The sequence below is a fragment of the Gastrolobium bilobum genome, unplaced genomic scaffold (assembly GCF_033153095.1).
Source record: "Gastrolobium bilobum isolate Gb01-03AN ecotype WA unplaced genomic scaffold, APGP_CSIRO_Gbil_v1 utg41031, whole genome shotgun sequence".
Taxonomy (NCBI): domain Eukaryota; kingdom Viridiplantae; phylum Streptophyta; class Magnoliopsida; order Fabales; family Fabaceae; genus Gastrolobium; species Gastrolobium bilobum.
Genome location: NW_026895403.1, coordinates 21,528 through 47,005, shown reverse-complemented (window position 1 = coordinate 47,005; position 25,478 = coordinate 21,528). Strand labels below are relative to the sequence as shown.

The following is a 25,478-nucleotide window of genomic DNA, read 5'->3' as shown; positions in this document are numbered from 1 at the left end:
ACGAGGTGTATTATTTTTTGTTCAATTCTAAATTTGGTGAATGATAGAAGGATGAAATTACTATTGCTTCGTTCCCTTGCTTTTAGTCCATTCAATTTCTAATACGATTTGCAATGTAAGCTATTGTTTTATTTACTTTTATTTGTAGTGTTTTATTTAGGACATGGTTTTGTCATTAATAGCAGGTTCAACAAAGTGCTATCTCAAGCTCTTCATAAAAAATGAGCCAATGTTTTGCACTTAACTCCTCTATCCACTCATTCATACATAAGAATACGAACATGCACATTGATGATTGAACGGTGAGGATAGGTATTAGGTGAAGGTATTATTTTATAGAAGAAATCATTTTGGTGTCATTGATGGACATTTTGTCTTACAAGATGACATGATTCGAATAAATGGCGGATCCAAGAAAATATTTTTATGTCCGCACATTTAGTGGTGGGGTGCTACCTCCGAATTTTGTTTGTAAAGACAATTTAGATTAAATATAATACATAGTTATAATAGACCGTTGCATTGAATAGTTAGTGCAGCGATTGTAGTAAAAATGCTCTCCAACTCGAGACTTTGACAACTATTGGAGACCAGCTCAACTATGAATGAATGCATGTATTAGTAGAACACGTAAACATTACATTCCTGCCAGATTCCGATCAATAAATACCACAACTAAATAAATTGATAAACAGTTTGGTCTGAATTGTCTGATATTAGAATAAATGCCACATCACATCATAATATGCATTCAGTAAGCAAATGAAAATAATGCAACATCAACATAACCCAAAAAAAGGGCATCCATTAAACAGAATCTAATTGTAGCTCGACTAATAAAATCGGGTCAAACAAGGTATTACTGGACCTGCCATACAAAACGAACCAAACAGGTTCAGCCTTGGATTTCAACCAAGTCCTAAAAACATGAACCATAAAAACAACAAAGAAAAATTGATCCTGACCACAAGCTAAAAGAAATTTTAGGTTCCTTGTGCTTTTTGTTCTTTTTTGAATACATTGGGAATCAAACACAACACCTACTACCCACTACTCACCCCCTCTCACCACTAGATTAAATCTACTGGCTTTTGCTTTTTGTTCTTTGGGAAAGCCTTCCATTGCCATTATTGTTCAGGCCTATTTAATTGTCAAGATAACAATGATAACCTTTCTCCACTCAAATGAAAGAGACATGATGAAATTATTACATATAATTTACATTTTAAATCTTAACTGTCAGACTTGAATTTAACGTTCACGTGATTATTTAACTGTCAATGTTTTACGGTGAACCACCGTAAAACCCACCCAACAGCAATGTCTTCAAATGATAACAATATACTACCTGACAAATATCCAATGATCTTTTTCAACTGTTAACACCTTACAGGTCTTAGATTTATTAATTCAATCTTAATTGTAGCCTACATTTTCTCGTTTTTTTTTTTTTTTTCTTGTATGGTTGAAAACCTTTTCCTTTTTTGGTGCTTCAAAAATTTATTCGGTCACTCACAGAAAGCCATAAATTTGTCGGTACTATCCCTTACATCTTGCTGTGAAATTGCTAGCCAATTTTTAATTTACCTTTTTAATTCCATTGAAAATGGAGGGCGACGAGGATCGAACTAGTGATCTTGTAGTCACTGAAGCTGATACCATGTAAAGAACCAATTCACCCAAAAGCTTAAGCTGTTGGGTTGAATTGACTCTTTACATATCCTATCATGCAACAGCAACATATGAAAGAAATGGCTTTGATACACTAAAAAGATTTTATGAACCAAAAATATTGACAAAGTCTATGATACAGTTTATAGATATGACTGTTACATTAGTCATTATTATATACACAGCCAGAGAGTTAATAACTGAGGTCATGAACCAAAAATCTCACGCAAAACAGAGGAATCAAAGAACGCAGCCTTTTGACTTTGTTTAATGGTATAAAGACTCGTGAGAGCTGACCCTGCAACCTTCCATGCAAAGCCACATTTACTGACTGAATTCTTTTGAATGGCGTAGTCGTAAGTAACGTGATATATAGCCAAAGCCTCATTATAAATATCACTTATTTTCTTTGGACTATCCTCCATCTTAGCAGCACCATACAATTTCTACAAGAGTGATTCCCATCAGCACCTCAGAATATTGGAACTTTTAGGGAATGTATGTATGAAACTAGAGCCTGGACAAAGAAAGAAAAACTGAAGACGTTTACCTGCCTATAAGTCTTAATGACTTCAGCGGCCGCATCATCTTTGGCGTTAGAATTGTTGTTTAAAGCATTAGTCATATCCTTCTTGTACTCTCTATATAATGCTTCCCACTTTTCCATGCAGCTTGCAGGTATTTCAACATTAAAACAGGGGATTTTTCTAATTTCTGATAGCATGGACAAGAATAAAATAGTAAAAATACATGAAGCTGAATCAGCTGATGGCGGGGTTGATAATCAACATGGATGTCATGGAGAAATATGGCATCAAGCTATGAAGTATAGAACAAAAAAATAAACTGACTTAATTTTGAGTTCTCACCTTTCACTGACACATCTTCAGTTTGCCATCTGCTAACCTCATCATATATTAAACCTAGGATAGAGGTTGAAGTGAATGATCTGTCCCTTTCCATATAGTGCGGGAACATTTCTGCAGCCAAATCATTTGGAACTTGGATCTGTTGTTAAAGAATTACCACAAGGTTCAAATTAGAAAACTCGATAGAAAACTATTCTTGAAGACCAAAGTTTGTGAAAAATTACAAAGATAAAATAAAACTGAATTCATGTGGACTAACAATCATCCATAACTATCAAAATCTTTTTTCAATCCCAAAATTAAAATTTAAATGATGGAAAACCAAACAGCACTAATAATGGATTTAAGAATGTAAACACACATCATCTCAAAAATCATTAGTTAGGGTAACAGAGAATTGATTGTCATCAAATGTGTAAGAATTGTTAACAGATTACTGATAAGCAGAGAGCAACCACCATCTGTAATTTTGGACAACATACTGAATAAGCAGAGTGGTACCCAAAATTATGGACTCCTAAGATTTACTCAATGTGAAGAAAGGTCATCATGGTAATTGTAAATGTACTCAACTAATCATAGCATTGCCTGCAGTCAAAGATCCACGATATGTCATGACTTAAGAAAATTAACCTTAGATCAAAAGATTTTCTATGATAAGTTTATGAATATTTCAACTTTTCAATCATTTTTTTTGTCAATAGCTGACATTATCTATATCCTAAAGTGCTAACATCAGTAAAAATTCTTGACACATAATTTGAGAACCTCCGAAGGTCAACCTAGCACAAGTCCACACATTTCCTCCTAGGGCACAGGAACCTTTGTGTATTGCAACAACTTGAGCATAAAAACAGTAAAATGGCTAGCTACATATAGATATCATTACAAAACATGCCTTGTAATATGGGGACATTAGCCCAACTGCTTTTTGTAAAATGAATTAGTAGTTCAAAAGGTTTTTAAGTCCAACTAAAGAGGCAGATTATGTAGTAACCAAACAATAATACAATACTAACCTTTCTTCCACCTTTCTTAGGAGCATCTAATGCCTCATAGTATATATCAATCAATTGAAGTATATTTTCCTTCAAACGTTCCTTCTCCTGTTCTCTAGTGCAGCCATTTCTTAAGGTCAAAAAACGATCCATGAGTGCCATCCAGCTATCAGCTGCCACGCCTATTGCATTACTGGAAAAAAAGAGAATATTTTTATGCATGGATCATAGAATTAAAACTGGAAAAGTTCTTTACTCCAACTTGATATCCTGTCACAGTTCTTTTTTTCCTCTAGGGATTAAGTATATATAGTAAAAATACCACAATAAAATGGCATTTGAAAAGGTCAAATATCTATGCCACAGATCACTACTAAAATTATGAAAAAAAACAATCGAGAAGGAATTTGTTATACAACTTAAGTGACCAAAGCTCAGCATCAGCAAACTAGAATGCATTAAAAGGTTTTCAGGCTACATTATGTCTGTGAAAACTTTCACTTCAGGAAAGCAAGATGTTAATACCCAATTCTAAATATATATTCACATGCACACCTTGGTTGGAAACGAACTTCCAGGAATAGTCTAAAAAGTTCTTCCTCAAGTTCCTCAGTTGAAAGTGCACTTGGCTTTTTAACACTGGAATCTAATCTGACAGAATTGCAAGGTGAAGAACGTTCCACCCAAGGGTCACTCTTTGTGAAATATTGTAACAGCTGAAACATTTCAAAACATAAATGGTCAATATGAAAAACTATAAAGTGCTATCAGTTTCCCCAGCAAACACACACTCATACACACACAAAGCATATATAAGGATACTATCGATTTGCATGACGAAAAACAATGGAAAAAAATCTGAGCTTCAGTTTTGTGAAGATAGGTGGAAAAGGCTACATTCAAACATTCAAATCTCAATTACTCAAAATGATTATACTGCCTCATTTACTCTTTGTATGACCTCTATTTTTCCCAAGCCATCCCATTTTACTATTACTAATTAAGCGTCAATTTAATAATCTTTAAACCCTTTTCCTTAAAACTAATCCCAACCTAGTCTGTATGGCCTCTGATAGCCTGACTCACATTCACCAAAAATACAACATTGGATTATTTAGAGCTAACATTCATCCCACCCATCATCTTATGTTCACAAGACACAAATTGACAAATAGATTTAAGGAATTTTCAGCTTGTTAAAATATATACATGCTTAAATTGTGTTGCTTTTCTGTTATCTAATTATCAATATTTTCAAAAGCCTTCAACATGCTAATACTTCAGTATGGGCCAATCAGCTTGCAAAACCATTTATGTACCCTATCAACTTAAAGCTTTTGGGTTAATTGATTTATGACATGCGATCAGAGTCTATTGCTGGCTGTTGGTAGATTTTATGGGCGAGATTGGCCCTAATGGTAAGATTGATCACCTGAAGGCTCGTTTGGTGGTGGCTATAGGATATACCCAGATTTTTGGTTGATGACACCTTATCAACAGTGGTGAAAATGACTTCTGTTTGCCTATTTATGTTTATGGCTGCTTTTTGCCACCTGCCTCTTCATCAATTGGATAACAAGAATATTTTTCCTACATGGTGATTTTACAGAAGAAGTTTATAAAGAGCAACCTCTAGGATTTGTTGTTTTCCAGGCATAGTCTGTCATCACGACAAATTATTGTATGACCCTAAGCAATCTCCTCAGACTTGGCTTGGCCAGTTTAGCACCTAGTTCAGCACTTCAGTATGACATTAAGGGAAGCAGACTACTCTTATCTTTTACCGCCATTCAGCTCAAAGATGTAATTTTTAATTGCGTATGCCACAACATTACTATCATTGGTAATGATTATGATACGGTTCTGCCAAGTAGAAAGCTTGGGAAGGTGTACGAGAGGAAGAGGCACATGGGATTGTTGCCAACTCTTACGAACCTTCAATCCAAATATAAATCAATAACAGAGAACCAAGTGTTTTTTGCCTGAATAATCAGATTTTTTCATGTATTGATGGAAATCAAATGACAATTACAGGGACTATGACAATTAATCGAGACAATTTAACAAGAAAAGGATGATTACATGAACTAGAAAATGTTTCACAGTAAAGGAAAAGCAATAATGTGAGACAATTCTAGAGGTCTCACTCTCTCCCAATCACAACAGTCAATACTCAAATTCTAGAATGCCTTCCCATGCTCCTTTCCCTCTGCTTATAACTAACTCCAAGTCACCTCCACGTTCTCCATTCTGTTACGCGGTAATTTTGGAAACTCCTAGCTGACGTGGCAGTAATTGTGTATGTTTGCTAACTAAGATCGTATCAATACTCCCCCCCCCCCTAACAATAACCTTGTCCTCAAGGTGATGTTTAACCCCAAGCACCTTCCACCGGGATCCCATTGCTTGAATTGTTGGGACCCATATATGCTTGAAGCATGATAACTCCCACCAGGATCCCATTTTGTTACTGCCCTTGAACCCTTAATTACAAATTTGTAGCTGGGTGTCTCTGCCTTTGTTTTCACAGAGCAAGAAACATGAGCTCTGACTATCAGATTTTCATTAGCAGACACAACAGCCTTATCACGTTGACGAAAAGCATTAATAACAGTGGAAAAATGCTCTGTTCCAAATATACCTTTCCACAGGTTCCAATAGCTAGGCAAAGGGTGTTCTTGTGTTCCATCCAGTTCAAAAAAATCAGAATCTTCAACAAATAAAATATTCTGTTTATTTTCATTGACTACGCGAAACCACTTAACTACATTGATTACCTCAAAATTGTCTAACTCACGCCATGCTTCAAGATAGCCCTAAGGTCTCCACACTCTGTCGTTCTCATTTCTGATTATCAGCCATGATCCCAGGCGATTCGAAACCAAGCTAATTGGTTCCTTGATACTTATGTCCATCGTCGTAGAGTGACAGGAGGAGATACACTCAGAAATATAAGCGAAACTGACTTGGTTATTGACAAACTCCTCCGGCGAGGATTTGGGCCAACTTCTGATAAGCCAACGATTGGTATAGCTGCCACTGCTGCTCCGTCTGCTTTCCTCTCACCCTCTTCCTCAACGTCGTCCACCAGTTGCAGATGGAGCTGACGGACTTGACCTATGTGGTTGGGGTTCCAACGCTGGTTGCATATGACGTCGCGATGTTGTTGCTCACGGATTACAACCTGAGACAGCCATCGTCCACGGCCTACGTGGCTCTCCTGCGTACGAGTTCCGGTGGCAGTTGTCGAAACCCTTATCGTTGGTCCACCCCTCGTGTCGTCCGTCTAAGCATTTTGGGCATTAGGGTAAGTGACGCTGTTGGTTTGCATCACAAATAGGTTGGCTTGACTTGGGTTATTTGAGTGAGTTTGGCTCACATTAGCTGAGGCTCTTTTTTTAATCTCAGATGGGCCTGATCCGGTTCATAGGCCCAAAGTTGCTCGCTGGCCTCCCTGTGTCCATGCTCGCCCAACTGGCCCAATCCCTTCTTCCACCCAGGCAATGTTTCTCCCAACCGGTTCAGAACCTTCACCCTTCCACGCTGCGTTCCGTCTTTCAATCTTCAAGGAGAGTTTCTTCATCTCCGTCAAGCTGAAGGTCGAAAACCTCAACAGCTCTTCCCTGATACTGTTGCGTACGCCGTTCAACCATGCTTCCATGAGTAAGTCTTCGTCTTCTAACAACAAGTCTCCCACCCTCTTCTCAAACTCAGCACGAAACTCCGCAATGCTCCCTCTCTGTTTGAGTGTGTAAAATGTCCGGTAAGGGTTGTCCAACAGCTCCGGTTGGATTCGTCTTGTCACCCAAGCATTCGAGTTAAGCCTCTTATCCCTTCTTCAATTTCTTTTCTCGCATGGGTCTGGTTCGTCGTCCTCGAGGTTGTTCTCTCCATCTCTAGAACGAATCTGTCTCCTCTTGGCCATTTTGTCCAATCACCGGATGATTTCTGCTATTCCCCTTTCGTTAGCGTCAAGCCTTCGAATCACCTCGTCCTGACAATCATTGTTCTTGTGCAGCCCTTCTTCCACAACCTTCATTCTGGTTTCCATGCTTCTTGTCGCTACTATGCCCACAGAGCACCTAGATCGGATCTCTGATACCATTTTGTTACGAACCTTCAACCCAAATATAAATCAATAACAGAGAACCAAGTGTTTTTGGCCTAAATAATCAGATTTTTTTCATATATTGACAGAAATCAAATGACAATTACAGGGACTCACAATTAACCGAGATAATTTAACAAGAAAAGGACGATTACATGAACTAGAAAATGCTTAACAATAAAGGAAAAGCAATAATGTGAGACAATTCTAGAGGTCTCACTCTCTCCCAATCCCAAAAGGGCCCAGTCAATACTCAGATTCCAGAATGCCTTCCCATGCTCCTTTCCCTCTGCTTATAACTAACTCCAAGTCACCTCTACGCTCTCTATTCTGTTACAGGGTAATTTGGGAAACTCCTAGCTAACGTGGCAGTAGCTGTGTATGTTTGCTGACTAGGATCGTATCAGTTACCAAGGCAGGGAATAAGTTGGTTGGGGTCACATTTTTAGCATCACACGAAGGCTGCGATATATAGAGGAGAAAAGACTATTTTGAAGGCATCTTTGGACTTAGGACTTTTGGGCACCTCTTGGGTGATTTGGGAGAGACTAGAGCCTCTCGAATTGCTCTAGGTCCTTTACAGTTATTGTCTCTTTTCTGTAATTGTCTCTTCCTTACTGTTATTGTAATTTTCCAAGCATTATGTTGTCTCTGTTATTGTAATAGCTTCACTGAACTTGTATTGTTGGATTAATATCAATATACTGTTCTTGAGTTGTTTCTGGAACTATATTGTTGATCTCTATCAGATTACCATGGAATCATTCAGATAGATAAAACAATATCTTGGTCATTGTTTTCAGACCAAAGACTTCGGAAAACTTCCATACTCTTTGGAAGTAGAGATAGAAGAATCAAAGGATGGTATCAAAGCTTTAATGACAATATGATCTTGAGTTCAATCCTTATTGTCCCCATTCTTCTAAATAAAAGCTAAAATTTAGCGCGAGATAAGGTTGGCAGTTCAATCCCTATTGTCCCTGTTAGAATATTAGATATGATATGATTAGATATGATTAGATATGATTGGGTTCTGTCTTATCCGTAAATAGTCTGACTGTATTCTGACTGTATTAGGATTAGGTTTGGACCTTACACTTAAGCCCATTAGGGTCTCTATATATTGTAACTCCCTGACACAGATCAATACACAACGTATTCTTTTACATTTAACTTGGTACCAGAGCTATTTCGTTCTGGGAACCCTCGCTTCCGCTTAGAAATCTTGTTCTTCGCTTTAAAACCTAAGCCCACTGCTTAGGAGTCATCTTTTCTTTGCCGTGCGTCCTTCCGACAAGACATCAAGGGCTGTAAGTCCTCTCCAGGCATCTTCTGCACATGTCCACATCCCCAAACAGTCATCGGAGCCACCATCAGCCACCGTCAGCCACTGTTCAGGCTGCCGGAGTACTTTTCCGGCGAGTTTTCAGTCTGGAACGAACGCGAACAGAACCCTCTCCTCTCGGCGACCTGCTCTGTGGAAGTTCAGCCCACCATCGAAGTTGTCACGCGCCTCCAGTCTTCTCTGCGCGTGGGCTTCACGCGCCACCTTCTGCCAGCGCGTGAGCACTATTCCGGCAGCTTTTTTCGGCCGGTCTTGCACAGAGAAGCTCGTCTTCTCCTCCTCTTTCTGGATCTGTGGTTGGTTCTTTGTGGGTCTGACTTTTTGTGCGCACCTCTTCTTGATTGGTGATCAGGTTCGTTTCTCTTTATTCGGTTTGTATCTTTGTGATTTAATACTATGGCAGCAAACCCTCCAATTCATTCGGAGGTCAAGTCTCCATCTCCTCCCGTGAGAAATTCTCCCAATATCATCTCTACCAATATTGGGTCCATTACCTCTTCAAAATTGAAGGGATCTGTTAATTACAAGAACTGGGCCACCTCTGTTCGAGTTTGGTTCTTTGGAGAAGGATATGGGAACCATCTCACAACTAAGTCTACTGATGTCCCTAAGGAGGACAAGTCTGATTGGGAAAAGATTGACAACCAGCTTCTGAGTATCCTCTGGCAATCCATTGATCCGATCGTCTTGAATATCTTTTATTCCTTTCAAACTTGTACTGAAGTATGGGAGGAAGCAAAAAACCTCTACACTAATGATGTTCAGCAACTCTACTTCATCATCTCCCAGTTTATGGAATTGAGCAAATCATCTGACATTCAGATGGAGACATATATTGGCAGGAGTCGCTCTTTGATGCAGGCATATTTGGATATGTTGCCTTACCCTACTGATGCTACTGCATATCGGAAACAGGTGGAACGTCTCTTTATGGTTGCCACACTTTCTGGCCTTCCCGAAGAATATGATAATGTTCGTGATACTATCTTGGCTAGTGGGGAGCCTGATCTATCCATGACGTATCAGCGTCTTCTGAATTTGAATAAGAAATCTGCTCCTGCATCGTCTTCTGCTGTTGATTCTACTGCTCTAGTTTCCCGTACTGATTTTCGCGGGAATATTGGAGGTGGACGTGGTCGTGGTAGAGGCCCAGAAGGCCGTGGTAGAGGCCCAGGAGGTCCAGTCGGACGTGGTCAGCGACCTCGTTGTCATTACTGTCAGCAACTTGGTCATTATGAGGAACGCTGCTACACAAAGTATCCTCACATGCGACCTTCTTTTGTTGCTAATATAGCTCAATCGGATACTGCTTCAAATGGTACAGTCTCTCTCTCCTCTGAAGAATATGTAGCATTCCAGGCCCTTCTCAGGAAGTCCTCTCCTCAATCTCAGGCCTCCGCTTCAGAAACTGGTAATCCTGTTGCTTGTGTTTCTCATTCTGCATCACTTGGTCCTTGGATATTTGACTCAGGTGCTACTGATCACCTCTGTGGTAATAAGGAACTCTTTTCTTCCCTTACATATTCTGAAAATTTACCCTCTTTTACTCTTGCTGATGGAACTAAGGCCCCCGTTCATGGGATTGGACAAATCTGTCCAACCTCCTCATTGACCTTGACATCTGTCTATTACATTCCTCACATCCCTTATAACTTAATATCTGTTAGTAAATTGATCAATTCTCTTAATTGTATTGTCACATTCTCAAACCAATCTGTTTCTGTGCAGGACCCGGGTACAGGGAAAATGATTGGAGTGGGCCGTGAGTCACGGGGTCTGTTCTACCTTGATGTGCCGAGTCCTTCAGTTGCTTGTTCTCTCACAGAATCTCCACAACTCATCCACAGTCGTCTTGGGCATCCTAGTCTTGCGAAATTGCAGAAGATGGTTCCTCTTTTATCCGGTCTTCAAACTTTAGATTGTCAGTCATGTCAGCAAGGAAAGCACATCCGCTCCTCCTTTGCTAATCGTGTCAATAAGCGAGTTGATGCTCCTTTTTCAATTATTCATTCAGATGTTTGGGGTCCTAGTCGAAGTGTGTCTGTTTTAGGGTTTCGGTATTTTGTTACCTTTATTGATGATTTCTCCCGTTGTACTTGGATTTATTTAATGAAAAACCGTTCTGAGTTGTTTTCTATTTATCAAAGGTTTTCTGCTGAAATTCATACTCAATTTGGTGCTTCTATTCGTATTTTACGTAGTGATAATGCTAAGGAATATGTTTCTGTTGACTTTTCTCATTTCCTAGCCACACAGGGTACTTTACACCAAACCACTTGTCCTCACACTCCACAACAAAATGGAGTAGCTGAACGTAAGAATAGACATCTCATTGAGATTGCCAGGACTCTTCTTATTCACATGCATGTTCCTCTTCACTTCTGGGCTGATGCAGTCCTTGCTTCTTGCTTTCTCATCAACCGCATGCCTTCATCTGTGCTTAATAATGATATTCCTCATAAGTTATTGTTTCCGGATGTTCCTCTCTTTCCTCTATCCCCACATGTTTTTGGTTGTACCTGTTTTGTTCATGATCTCACTTCTGGTAAGGATAAGTTAACATCCAAAGCCTTTAAATGCATTTTTCTGGGTTATTCTCGTCTTCAAAAGGGTTATCGCTGTTACTCTCCTGATCTCAAGCGTTACTTAGTTTCCGCTGATGTCACATTTCTTGATCAACAACCCTTTAATTCTATCCCATCTCCATTGTCACAGGTTGATCATGTTCTTCCTGTTCCTTTTCTTGACTTGTCTTTGCCAGATGCAGGTGCTTCTACTCCAGATAAGCAATCACCTATTGCTCCAGTACCTGAGAACCGTCCACTTCTCACTTATCAGCGTCGTAACATAGTACCTCCAGTCGACTCGACCCCTGCTGACTCATTGCCCCCTGCAGTTGATTCTTCTCCTCCGGATCCTTCACCAGAGGCTCTTCCCATTGCTCAAAGAAAAGGTACACGTACTACTCGTAACCCTTATCCTCTTTATACCTTCTTGAGCTATGATCGTCTTTCTCCTCCTCATTTCACCTTTGTTTCTAGTCTTTCTTCTGTTTCTATTCCTAAGACCACAGGTGAAGCACTTTGCCATCCAGGATGGCGCCAAGCGATGCTTGATGAGATGACCGCACTTCATACCAATGGCACTTGGACCTTGTTTCTGCTCCTCCAGAGAAGTCTCTAGTTGGTTGTCGCTGGGTGTTTACTGTGAAAGTTGGACCTGATGGCCATGTTGATCGTCTCAAGGCACGCCTAGTTGCCAAGGGTTTTACTCAAATATTTGGTCTTGATTATAGCGATACATTATCTCCAGTCGTTAAGATGGCGTCCGTCCGCCTATTTCTTGCCCTTGCTGCTGTTCGTCACTGGCCACTCCTTCAACTTGACATCAAAAATGCCTTTCTTCATGGTGATTTACAAGAAGAAGTTTACATGGAGCAACCACCTGGTTTTGTTGCTCAGGGGGAGTCTGGGAAGGTATGTCGTCTTCGAAAATCCTTATATGGTCTCAAGCAGTCTCCTCGAGCATGGTTCAGTCGCTTTAGTTCTGTTGTACAGGCGTTTGGCCTAATTCGCAGTAAAGTTGACCATTCTGTATTCTATAGGATTACATCTCCTAACAAGTGCATCTATTTGTTAGTCTATGTTGATGACATCATCATCACCGGAAGTGATCAAGACGGAATCCGTCAGTTAAAACAACATTTATTCAGTGCATTTCAAACAAAGGACCTTGGGAAGCTACGTTACTTCTTGGGAATTGAGGTGGCGCAATCTAGACAGGGCATTTCTATCTGTCAAAGGAAGTATGCCTTGGATATCCTAGAAGAGACTGGTATGTTGGGGTGTAAACCAGTTGATACACCCATGGATCCTAATGTTAAGTTATTGCCCAGACAAGGGGAGCCGTTATCTGATCCTGGACGTTATCGAAGGCTGATTGGGAAGCTCAATTATCTTACTGTGACTAGGCCAGATATTTCTTTCGCTGTCAGTACGGCTAGTCAGTTCCTTGATTCCCCTTGTGATTCACATTGGGATGCTGCTGTGAGGATCCTCCGATACATCAAAGGAGCACCAGGAAAAGGTTTGTGGTATTCGGATCAGGGAAATACAGAAATTTGTGGTTACTCAGATGCCGATTAGGCAGGATCACCCTCGGACAGACGCTCTACTTCTGGTTATTGTGTCTTCTTCGGAGGAAACTTAATCTCATGGAAAAGCAAGAAACAACCTGTTGTTTCCCGATCTAGTGCAGAAGCTGAGTATCGTGCAATGGCAAATACTACCTGTGAGTTGATCTGGTTAAAACAGTTGATTCAGGAGCTTCATCTTTGTGAACAGAAACAACCCATGACACTCATCTGTGATAATCAAGCTGCGCTACATATATCCTCTAATCCTGTTTTTCATGAGAGGACCAAACATATAGAGATTGATTGTCACTTCATTCGGGAAAAGATTCAGTCAGGAGAAATCAAGACAGCTTTTGTCAACTCGTCTAATCAACTAGTAGATGTTTTCACTAAAGCTCTTAGAGGTCCTCAGGTTGAATACATTTGTAACAAGCTTGGTGCTCATAATATATACGCACCAGCTTGAGGGGGAGTGTTAGAATATTAGATATGATATGATTAGATATGATTAGATATGATTGGATTCTGTCTTATCCGTAAATAGTCTGACTGTATTCTGACTGTATTAGGATTAGGTTTGGGCCTTACACTTAAGCCCATTAGGGTCTCTATATATTGTAACTCCCTGACACAGATCAATACACAACGTATTCTTTTACATTTAACTGTCCCCATTTTTTCTAAACAAAAGCTAAAATTTAGCGCAAGATAAGGTTGGGCTGTACATTGCTTGTGCTTTAAGCCCAAGTGTTTTTTACATGAAGAGACGTGTTAGATATAAAACTATTCATGTTCTTTCACTCAGCAACCTAAGCTTTTGGAATGATATAGCTCATCAAGTAATATAAGAGGCGCTTATCATATGCATGTGATTTGATTTCTGTAACACATCTTTAATATGAGCTATAGAACTCTACAAATATTCTCATCTTCCAGTTTAAAAAATACAAAAAAATTAAGGTAAAAAATCTAATTCAAAACTAAGAATTGCCTCAGGAAGTAACTACTCTACGGTTCCCTCTTTAACTAACTACAATCTGCTCATGGCATGTTTTTAACTGTTTCAGTATCAGAAGCCAATCTGTGTCGTTTTGCCCCACAACTGTTACTTACAGTAGCATAATGAGCAAAGAGCAGTGCATAAAAAAATACTGCTATCAAGATTGTAGAGTACAATATTACTAGGAATGATCCAATCGAGCACCAATCTAGTCTGAAGCAATATTTATTAACTAAATGACAAATGAAAATTGACGTAACAAGCAAAAAGCCCCAGCTGTTCAAATTTTATTATAAGCCATACAAACAATTGTGTTGAATTACAAACTAAAAAGAAAAATGGAAAGTGCAACAGTTAACATTTAATTAAAAACTAAAACACTGAAAAAATACAATTACTTCAATACGAATAGAACTAGCAAGAAAATACAGAAGGCTTCTGAAGGGAAATTGAAACCTGAGGATTTTTTGAAACCCAGTACAAGTCACCATCAAAATCACCTCCACTTATCTCATCTGCCACAGAGCGAGGTCCAACACATGGGAAAAAAATTGCATATTTGCTATGGCCAACAAAAGATTCTAATTCCTCCACATATCTGGCGTGCAGTATGTGAACGTCCCCAAAATGTAAACCGGGATTTCGATAAACCAGCACATCCCCGGTAATTTGCCCATTTTCACTACAAAGGAATGAAACAATCAGCACAAACATGATTATGTTGCAAACATAATTCGCATAACAAAAACCCACTGGTGCGTCAACTATGAACCTATGATCATAGCATTTTGTCTTTGCTTATCAATATTGAATACCATTAAGATGAGTGATTACGCCCACCCTCTCTCCTAGGCTAAAGGTAGACTTCTATATTTGGCATTAACATCATAACAACACAATTAAAAAGGTAGACACGACAGATACAAAAATTCAACTTCCTAACGGAAAAGAACATATGATGATATATAGTAAGAATCCATAGCAGATAGCTAACATGTCTTAGATAAAACAATAATAAAAATTACACCGATTATACAAATTCTCGAAGAACAACACTAATCTTATCAAGAGACATACTATAATCAAATCATAACTACTGAAGAATGAAAGCGTTTATGATATTTTTGTTGAATATACACGACAAGCATTGCAAAAGTAAACAAATTGCCAACACAAATGGCAAAAGCTTATTATTTTTAAACCCTTAAGTTTAATAAAAATCAATATACCATTCCATTCAGAGATTAAACAATGCACTCCATTTTAAGGGTGAAGATGAAAAAAAACAATACAGCTGTAGCAACTTATGTGGGAGATACTTGTCATCAGATATTCTGCTTGTAGATAAAACACATCTAACATGAATATTTTTAATTTTTAATTTTTTTATAAAAGATTAATTGATCAGGAAAATTAGGAGATTCATGCTTACAGAATTATACAAACTTCATTCTTTTCTAGGCATCCGGTGGGATCAACAGTCCCCATTAAATAAAAACATTCAGGTACATAAAGCCTCCCTCCTCTAAGCCTCTTCTTTTCCTCCTTTGCAAGTATAGACAGATGATACAGCAAAAATGGCTCATCAAGAGGAATTCCACATAAAATCATTCCTGCTGCATTGTATTCATCCATCTCACCATGGTTGACAGAAGCTGCAAGTTAACCAACAATTGAAAAATACTGAGGGGGATTCCCGATTCCCACATATTTTAGGTAGTAGAACACGCTTAGATATGTATGAGAAACTACCTTTGAGTGCAACACGCTTGTTCGAGAAAACATGTTCTGTATCTTCCAAATTACTCCTAAGCACGTCCGTGAAGTATTCATTTGGCACTCCTCCATAGCTTAGAAGTGCAATCAGATTCTTAGATAAAAATGTTCTATTTGACTTGTTGCTGAAACATGCAGGCTTCATATCAGATTGCTTTTCAAAAGATACAAAAAAAAAGTTGCTACTCATGAATACAAAAGGATAGGTCCAGCTCCTAACAGCTTCAAACATTAGGCAAGTTGGTTAGGCAAGATAGAATCAGCATATGATTATCCATAATAAATTATATGAATAGAAGAAATGAATACATCACAAGAACCATAAATTTTCCTCCAGATGAGACATATGAATATAAGTGCCTTCCAAACATTTTACTCTTCAGTTCTTGCTTCGACAGGGTACACCATGTCAGTTGTGCACCAGACCAATGGGCACAAGCAATTCATCCCTGCACGGTGAAACCCAAATATGAAGGTGTCAAAGCAACTGTATGTGCCCGTTGGTCTAGTCCAGAGCTAATGTGATGCATCCTGATAAAGCATACCATTTGTGGAAGGCAGATTTGTTATCATGTCAGCAATATTACGTAAGTGGACACATATCCTATCAGATTAAGCTTTTAAAATCATCGAAAATATAAGGTTCACATACAGATATTATGAAGTGTAAAATAAAAATAGATAAACTCGTTTGGTATGTCTGCACCCTTCAATATTCAATAATAGACATATATAGAATTCATCATGTCAACAAGTATGATCAATTTATTGGAACAAGCCCAAGCAACATATTAGCAGCATGAGTTCACAATATCAGCCCTGTTGAAATGTAAAAGTGAAATACCTTGTCGCTACTACCTCCATTGAATTTATGCTTTGAATATTCTGAAGGCTTGAGTCTGTCTCAACCTTAATCATTGAAGGCCGGACCTGTATTGTCCTCGGAGGAAGCTGCAAGATTCAAAAATACAAAATCAGAATCACAAGCAGTATGGATAAGTAAGAAAATAAATAAAAGAACCACAAGCTTAAAAAAAGTGAAAAACAAAATGGTGAATTTGCCCAATTATTAACTCTCAAGATGGACAAATGTTGTAGGCAATACTTGTGACAGCAAGCTACCTCTCAAACTTAGAGGAAAATTCTATTGGACAGCTATAAGACCAATATGCACAAAACTTCAATGAAATATTTCATATAATGCCCTCTGTGTCCACCAAATTATATTGCTAAGAATATTTCTTAAACGTGTTGTCTATCTTATCCATTTTGTCATGCAAAACTCCAAGTTCCAATTAATCAGTGAGAACCAGTGTACACCTGCGGAAATCATTGGGATGAAAGCATTGAAAGCAATGTTGTTAAAACGTAGAGTCTATCCAAAAATGGTAGGGGTGAGCAGAAACGTAAAATCGTAAAACCTAAATGTAATGTAAGAGTTTACTACGTAAAAAAAAATATATTCAACATATATAAAAACAAAACACACCAACATGTTTATTTTATAAGAATGTCAATTTTAATCGTTGTTTTAATTTATATAGAATGATTTTAATGTATTAATTATATGAGTTATTAAATTTAAGTAGATTAATGACTAAGAATATATATAAAAAAATTTATCATTACATGTTCATGTTCATATATATATATATATATATATATATATGGGTTTAGTGAGTATCAAGTGACTTGATGTAAATTAGGTCCAGTGCACTATATTCTCCCGCGAGAATATAGTGCATAAAAAATTTTTCCTATGTTCTCCCGGGAGAATACCTGCAGAACACCATTGTAATGTTTTTGCACTATATTCTCGCGGGAGAATATAGTCAAAATTCACTCACTGAACAGTCCAGTGACTGGATTTTGGATTTTTCGTATATATATATATATATATATATATATATATACAGGGAGGATATTTTGACTACCAAAAGTTTTCACTACCACCTTACTACCTATCTAATCATCATTGGATTAACATTTTCTCTCTCTTCAAAAACTTTTTAACATTCTCTCTCTTTGATCCAATGGTGATTTGATAGGTAGTAAGGTGGTAGTGGACACTTTTGGTAGTCAAAATATTCTCCCTCATATATATATATATATATATATATATATATATATATATATATATATATATATTATATTATATTATATTATATTTTTGAACTATGCACAAAAAATCATATTACATATATTTTTATATTATTCATAGATTTATTAATTACTTCACTAGTTTGATTAAAACCAGATAAAATTACATTAGCGACAAAAAATTTTCTAACAAGAAAATTTGAATTCGGGATCAACCATTAAATTCATAATTTCTTACCAGTAGATCTATTTTATCTTCGATAAAATTACATTAGCGACAAAAAATTTTCTAACAAGAAAATTTGAATTCGAGATCAACCATTAAACTCATAATTTCTTACCAGTAGATCTACTTTATCTTTATATAGTGCAACAAGCTAATAAACAGTTAAAGCATTGATTTATCAAAATGATAAATAATATAAAAAAAAGAGAGGGAGGGAATAGCTTTAGGTGAAACATCAAACATTAGAGTGTGGCGGTGAGTTTATATCACTTCACTCACAATCTTCTTCTTTGTTCCGTTTTATTAACACTTAACATTACTTTCTTCTTCGTCGCTCTTCTCTCTCTCTCTCTTTGATGCACCCAAGCTGACTCGCTTGGATTGGACTTTTCCATAATTTATTTCTTTATTTAATGATTTTTAATAATTGCTAGTTATTTCCTTTTTGTTATTTTAGATTATGTTTGATTGTGCGTTATCTCATTTGACTGCACATGATTATTTAAGACTTGGAGAACCCTATTGTAATTCAGTTGTTTTTGGTTAAATAAAATTAAGAAAAAAGGAATAGTATTTTCTCGCAATCCTTGTGTTCGTTCTTCTTTCTGTTTAGCCAATAGGTTACTGCTTCAGCATTACTCTTTCTTTGACCCTTCTTCTCTTAGCGTTTTGGTTTGGCTTGGAGTAACAACCAACAATGGCGAAGGTATTGGCGATGAAGCTCTTCTTCTCCTTCTTCATCGCCTTCGCTTTTCTCTCTCCCCGCCTCATCAGATCTGACCCTTCAGATCACCTTTGCAATGGTTACCCTCCATTTTGTTTTCAATACTGAGTCAACTCGAAACTCGTCGAGTCAACCGAATTAACTCGGCATTTCAACCCAAATTCCGTTTCTACCTTAGTTTGAGAACCTTTTTTGACCAAAAAAGGTAGAAACAGACGTTTCTACTTGTTGGAACAACGTTTTAACAACAATGATTGAAAGACCAGAAAGTACAAAACATTGATGATATACACAATTACTATTAACATATCAACCACGAAAATTTTAAAAAGCACTTAAAAAAAACTTAAACAAACAAGGTGTTCTATAATGTACATCGCAAAATATACTGAAGACAATCAATTTTTTAGACCACACGAGTCTGTCAAAAATATACCTTTCTGTTAACCAAAAGAGTTCCCTTAATTGCACTACCCATGTGAAAGATACGGCACTGAATCAGCAAAGGCTTGATGGTAGGAGGAAAAAGGATTAGTAATACTAGAACAATATCCATGCATATTACACACACACACACAAAACATGTCACTGCAATATGAAAATTGGTAGAAGAAAAACAAAGCATCTACCGGCTGATGTGTGCTCAGCTCTGCTGCTCCCATTGCCTTACTCGTATCCTCAAGTTCAACCGGATTGGAAATTTCCTAAGTTCAAAGGCAGTAGAAAAGCACAGAATAATCAAAGAAAGAAGGGACTAGATCATAAAACAATTTGGAATACATATGAGCACACAAGAGTTAGAATTTAAGATATTGAGAGAAATGTAGCAATAACAAAGGCAAAAGCAGAATATGAGAAAATTCAGGCAATGAAGAAAAAATAAAGTTGTTTATTAATTGGCAAAAATTATCCAAAGGGTTTTATAATTGAAACATTTTGATACATTCTCTCACTTTTCTTTTCTCCTGTTACTTTCTTCCATTGGAAGAAATTTTACTCTTATAGAAGAGTTGATTATGAGCAATCACACGCCAACACAAAGGAACATAAAACGAAAACTTTTCTCTTCCAATCCTCAACTTCGGACTCTACAAATTTTATACGAGCACATGGTTATCAACATTTATCTACAATTTTCCATCCATATCCTTTGTCTCACATTAGAATCACTGGGAAAAGAAGAAAGCATAAATGGAAAGCGTATAAACTATAAAAGGTAAAACTCAAGCTTTATCCCTCCAAAAAATTAGTATTGATGCATGAATCAAGAAAATTATTTGTTAGAAAAAGAAAAGGACCACCAGATGAATAGTTATGATGGATGAAGTTAAATAGCCAATGATGATAAAAAAAAAAAATAGTTGATTCAAAATAAGTTTATTCCGTAAGTTGGATTCTTAGCACATGACCACTGATTGATAAACAAACGAAGTTAATTGAAAAGAAAAATTATAGTACAATAACAGGTTGAAAAGAAAAAAGAGACCTTAATGTATTTATTCTTTAAGTTCCTTCCACTTGACACATTGTTAGGGCAGAGCATCGCTAAGTCTTCTGAGATGAACCCAGTTCCATCCGTGTGAATACGTGGTTGCTCATTTTTATACATAATATTGCCATTTTCATCCTAAACTCACAACAAGAAAACAAACGAAACAAAACAAAATAATTTGGTACAAGCATGACCATAAATTATAAAACCCTTTAAGGTGACAAAAAAAATGGCTATACCCGGCAATATATATCTTGTATTTTTTGGACATTCACAGTTGCCAAGTCAATGTTGAGTTTTAAAGTCTTTGAAAGAATGAGAGAGAACCTGAATATCTATGAGGTTAGTACCTTGGATCAAATCTATTTTGATTAGGTGGAGGAAGAGTAAAAAGATGGAACTCTAAAAGACAGTATTTGCATATGTATAATACCTAGCCATAAACTTGTCCACATTGGGTAACGTGTGAGCATGCATGAATATAGATCTAGCTGCATACATTGTCTTATTTGACAAAATGTAAAATGCCCTCTCGTCTGCAGAGTTGCAAGATTCCATCCTAACAAAATAACATTTCACAGAGGAAGATGTTGGGTCCTTCTTCTTCTCTTCCTTTCCACTATCTTTAAAAACTGTTCAATTGGTAAAAAATTTAGAAACATGTATGTCAATCACTAGAGGTTTCACAAACAACACAAGAGACAGCATCAGACATATGACAAGTGCAATGATTTAAGAATGCTTTCTGCAGTCACTGAGCTCGAAACCCATTGACCTCAGTCTCTAGGACTGTGGTATAATGTCCTACACGAGGCTACCTATTGCCCCACCTCTACTCAAGTGTTTGCAGTTGCACCTCCATTATACCCAAAAAACAAAGCATTGTGCAAGTTTTCAAATGTCGGTCAGCATCACCTGATGTGGCCACAACATCTCAATTATGGTGGTTACCGCAACTGCAACTTCCAGCAATTGTGGACCGCAACGGCTGCATTAGCCTACAATGCCACAACGCAAGCACTTCTACCACCACAAGTAAAAACCTTGGCTTTGTGCATGAGGGGCGGGCAACCACCAAATCATAAACATATAATAAGAAACAAATATAGGATCTAGGAAAAAAAAAATGCAAGGACCAACATACCAAATCCACATATTGCCATTTATTAACTGCTGCACAGGACAATATAAACACATGGATAATAAGAAGCAAAGAAACACATTTGTTTGTTAATCACACACTTCAAGGCAATTATAAGTCTGACATACATAAAAGAATATTATTGAGCAAGGGAAATTTCAGAAATTTGATATACGTAAAATATAATAATATTATAGTGTAACTGTAAGACTACAAATAAATCGGAATAGTAGAATGATTTACAAAACATGGGAGAAAAACAGATATAAAAGCACATCATCAGGTTGTAAACTTGTAGCCTACATCATATGTAGCACAGAAAAAATGAAACTGCAAATTTCCCAGACTTTTACATCTTAATTGAATAAAAAATACACTGGCTTCAGGATTGTAGAAATCTTAAAAAGGAAAAAAAAAAAAAAAAGTAAGACAATTAAGGAATAATATTACCAAAATAGCGATACAAACGAAGACCAACACGAATCCCTTCTTTTCCAAACTTCCCGTAGAGAGCATAAGCTTCTTGAGCAGTGGTCCTTAAATTCCTCACACTCCCCTCCTCAGCAAATTTAACAACCAAAACATTATCATCACCAAGAGATTTTTGCAGGTGAGTTCGTGTGCTTTGTAAAATAGGGCCCTGTATTATAATTCAAACAAAGAGGCAATGAAATAAGCCATATTTGTCATACATTCAAATCCGAAAAATGTAATAAAATAATGACCATACAACAATCTGATCACACTTTATTGATTCCGTAACATAATTCTAATGCATTAATGCTATACAAATTGGAGACTTCATAGCATCCAAGCTATTGGACAGTGAGATAGTCACAATCACAAAGATAAAAAATTCAGAGTACAAAAATCCAAAGGAAGAGAGAAACATACAAACCTTGAACCTTAATTTCCCATCAGGAGAAATATAGCACTGATATGTATGTGCCATGCCAGAATCCCATTGGAGATACTGAAGAAACCTAAGTTAATATTAGTAAGCAAGCAATAATTAATGACACAAGATATTTAAAGCTGCATGAAATAGTCCCTTTTTACCTCAGTATATTTTACTGTTTTACTGTGGGTGTATATTTTACTGTGGGAGTATTGTATATACGTCACAGTGGATTACATCTTCATTTAGTTACTGACTTAGTTAGATTTAAGTTACATAGTTTATCGCCTCTTGTACTATTCTTTAGAAGATAATTTTATCTCCTAAAACACAAAGAAACATCAAACCCAAAAACAATTCGATTGCTCATCACCCTGTTTGCTTTTATTTGTGTGTTGGTTCATGATCTATCTTTCGATCACAGTGAGGCTGCAGTTAGGGTGTGCAAAATAACCAAAAAAACTGAACCGAACCATGAACCGAACCGCTCCTAAAATAACCGGTTTTTAAAAACCAGTTCATGAACTGAACCGGTTTTTAAAGAACCAGTTCATGAACCGAACTGGTTTTTAAAGAAGCAGTTCATGAACCGAACCGATTTTTAGAACCAGTTTAAGAACCGAACCATTTTGAACCGAACCGTTTCCGAATTGTTTTCGAACCGAACCGAACTAAACCGTTTTCAAACCAAACCAAATTGATTTTCATAAATTTATTTTTCAAATTTTTAATTTTCTTTTCGAAATAGGATCGACCCGAACCGGTTTCGAACCGAACCGTTTCCAACCAAACTGAACAACTTCCGAACCGAACCAGTTTTAAACCGAACCATTTAAACCAATTAGGTTCAGTTTTTCAAAAAATTCGGTTCGGTTCAATCCATACACATCCTAGCTGTAGCCGAATAGCATTAACGAAGATAATTGAAACCACTCAAACTATAAAAAAAAAAAAAAAAAAAGAGAGAGAAAGATGATGACATGATGTTTACCCGTTGTCGATCACTTTCACGGTTGTACTTTTTCCCCACAGCTTCCCATACTTCTCTCTCGAAACTTACCATCGGCAACTCCTTCAGACTTCTAATATATTCTGCAGTGATGACGTTTTCAAGACTCTCTCTGTAATTGTGCGAAGAAAACCACAGCTTCAAGCACAGCACCACTCACACACACAAAAACAACACACACAAAAAAAATTAAAAAAAATTAAAAAAGCAAGATGCAGTTGTTATCTTACTCTCCGATATAATTCAACAGAAGAAAGGCCTTTCTGAACTCCAATTCTCCCAACGCCACCAACGCCGTGCTCACTGGTGAGCGTGCAGTGACTAAACTAACTGTAACAGACTCTCAACAGATTTGTAACAAACTCTCAACAGAAAGTTAGCTGAACAAACTAACTCTAACAGACTCTCAACAGATTCGTAACAAACTCAACGCAAACTGTTAACTACTCAACAGCTTAACAGCTAGAGTAGGACAAAGCATATGCTATAATATTCAATCAATTAATTAACTGAGTAGAAAGGTTTAAGAGGTTGTTCTTGTTCACCTTGATTAGGGCGCGTGGAATTGAGTGAAGAGCGTTTGATCAAGCCGAGAATGAAGAAGCTAAGAGTGGTTCGGATTGTTTGTTTGGAGATTATATCGAGAATGTGAAGTGCTTGTTGCTCTCCGATCGCGGCCAGTTGTCGCCTCACATTGGAGTCCGGTGAGGGTTGGTTCTGCTTCTTGCAGATCCTCTCTATCAGACCCTCAACGGAAGGTGGAAGGGCTACTTGCTGCTCCGCCATAACCAACACAACGAGAAGAAGAAGAAGAATGAAAGAGAGAGAGAGAAAACACTGAACAACTAGTTTCAAATAAAGTGAGAGAGGGAGAGAGTAAAAAAATAAGAAAAGCAATTTGCAGCTTTCACTGCAACACAGTCTCACATCACTATGACAATTATTTTCACTTGTCGATGATTTCGTAAATCGTAACTAGCACGCTTTCCCAGGGAGGCGAAACTGTTTTTTTTAAAAAAAAATTGTTGCTTGTATATCATCTCGTTTAACATTGAAAGGTCACGTGAGACGGTGAGAGTGACAAATTAAATAAATAAATTACATAAACGATTAAATTATTTTTATTTCAAATAACATGTTTAAAAAAAATTTGTTAGATTTTTTAATTTTAATGGTATTAACATTTTTAAAATTATTAATAAAAAAGATTGGATATCATAAAAGATTTAATGTTTATCATATTATAGGAGATAAATTTATACTCACATAAAAATATATGAAACACATATTAACCTATTCTGAAGAGAAAAAAAAAGAAAATATGAGACGTACACATGACAATGTGTATGAGAAATAAAATTATTTTTTAAAAAAATAAAATTCAAACCCATGGTTTTACAAAAAAAAATGGGAAAAATACTTATCATTTTAAACAACATAAAGTTATGTCATTTTAAAAGAGAGATAGACACAAAATAATTTTTTTTATTTAAATTATAAATTAAAAAAATCACTCATTTTTTCTCTCCCATGATTTCCATTTTTTTGTATATATCTCTTTCTTAAAATGACATAACTTATGTTATTTAAAATGACAAACACCAAATCCAAAAAATATATATATTAATTTGGAAGGAATGCCATTCTTTTTCCTAAATTGGTAAAAATATATTTTTTCAAAAAATATATGTATTTATGTCTTCACTCTTACACTAATTAATAATTTTTTTTGTGAAATATGAATTCAGTCAATTTTATTATTAATTTATATTATATTATATTTGTAAGTATATATTATTTTTTGACAAATTAAATATTTATAAATATGTAATTTAAGAACTAATATTTTAAAAAAAAATGTGACAAGTTAAAATAAAGTGCCACGATAAAATATCATTTAATTTCTTTTTCTTTTTTGTATATAAATATCATTTAATTTCTAACTATAATAAGTTTGCATATTTAGTCTATGTCACATAAATTTTG

General features: G+C 36.6%; 1 protein-coding gene across 1 annotated transcript; it reads right to left on the bottom strand.

Moving 5' to 3' along the window:
- Window positions 1-1,808: 1,808 nt before the first annotated feature.
- Window positions 1,809-24,278, bottom strand: LOC133309627 (probable RNA-dependent RNA polymerase 5). The gene is made up of 19 exons (XM_061510423.1): window positions 24,038-24,278; window positions 23,723-23,822; window positions 23,475-23,604; window positions 22,484-22,558; window positions 22,036-22,225; window positions 20,878-21,076; window positions 20,684-20,771; window positions 20,439-20,579; window positions 19,582-19,656; window positions 19,389-19,460; window positions 16,747-16,853; window positions 15,879-16,027; window positions 15,559-15,781; window positions 14,583-14,808; window positions 4,094-4,254; window positions 3,560-3,731; window positions 2,541-2,679; window positions 2,222-2,385; window positions 1,809-2,117 (listed from the first exon to the last, which is right to left on the bottom strand). The coding sequence occupies exons 1-19, from the start codon at window positions 24,276-24,278 to the stop codon at window positions 1,878-1,880; spliced, it is 2,892 nt and encodes a 963-aa protein (XP_061366407.1). The 3' UTR covers window positions 1,809-1,877.
- Between the last annotated feature and the right edge of the window lie 1,200 nt (window positions 24,279-25,478).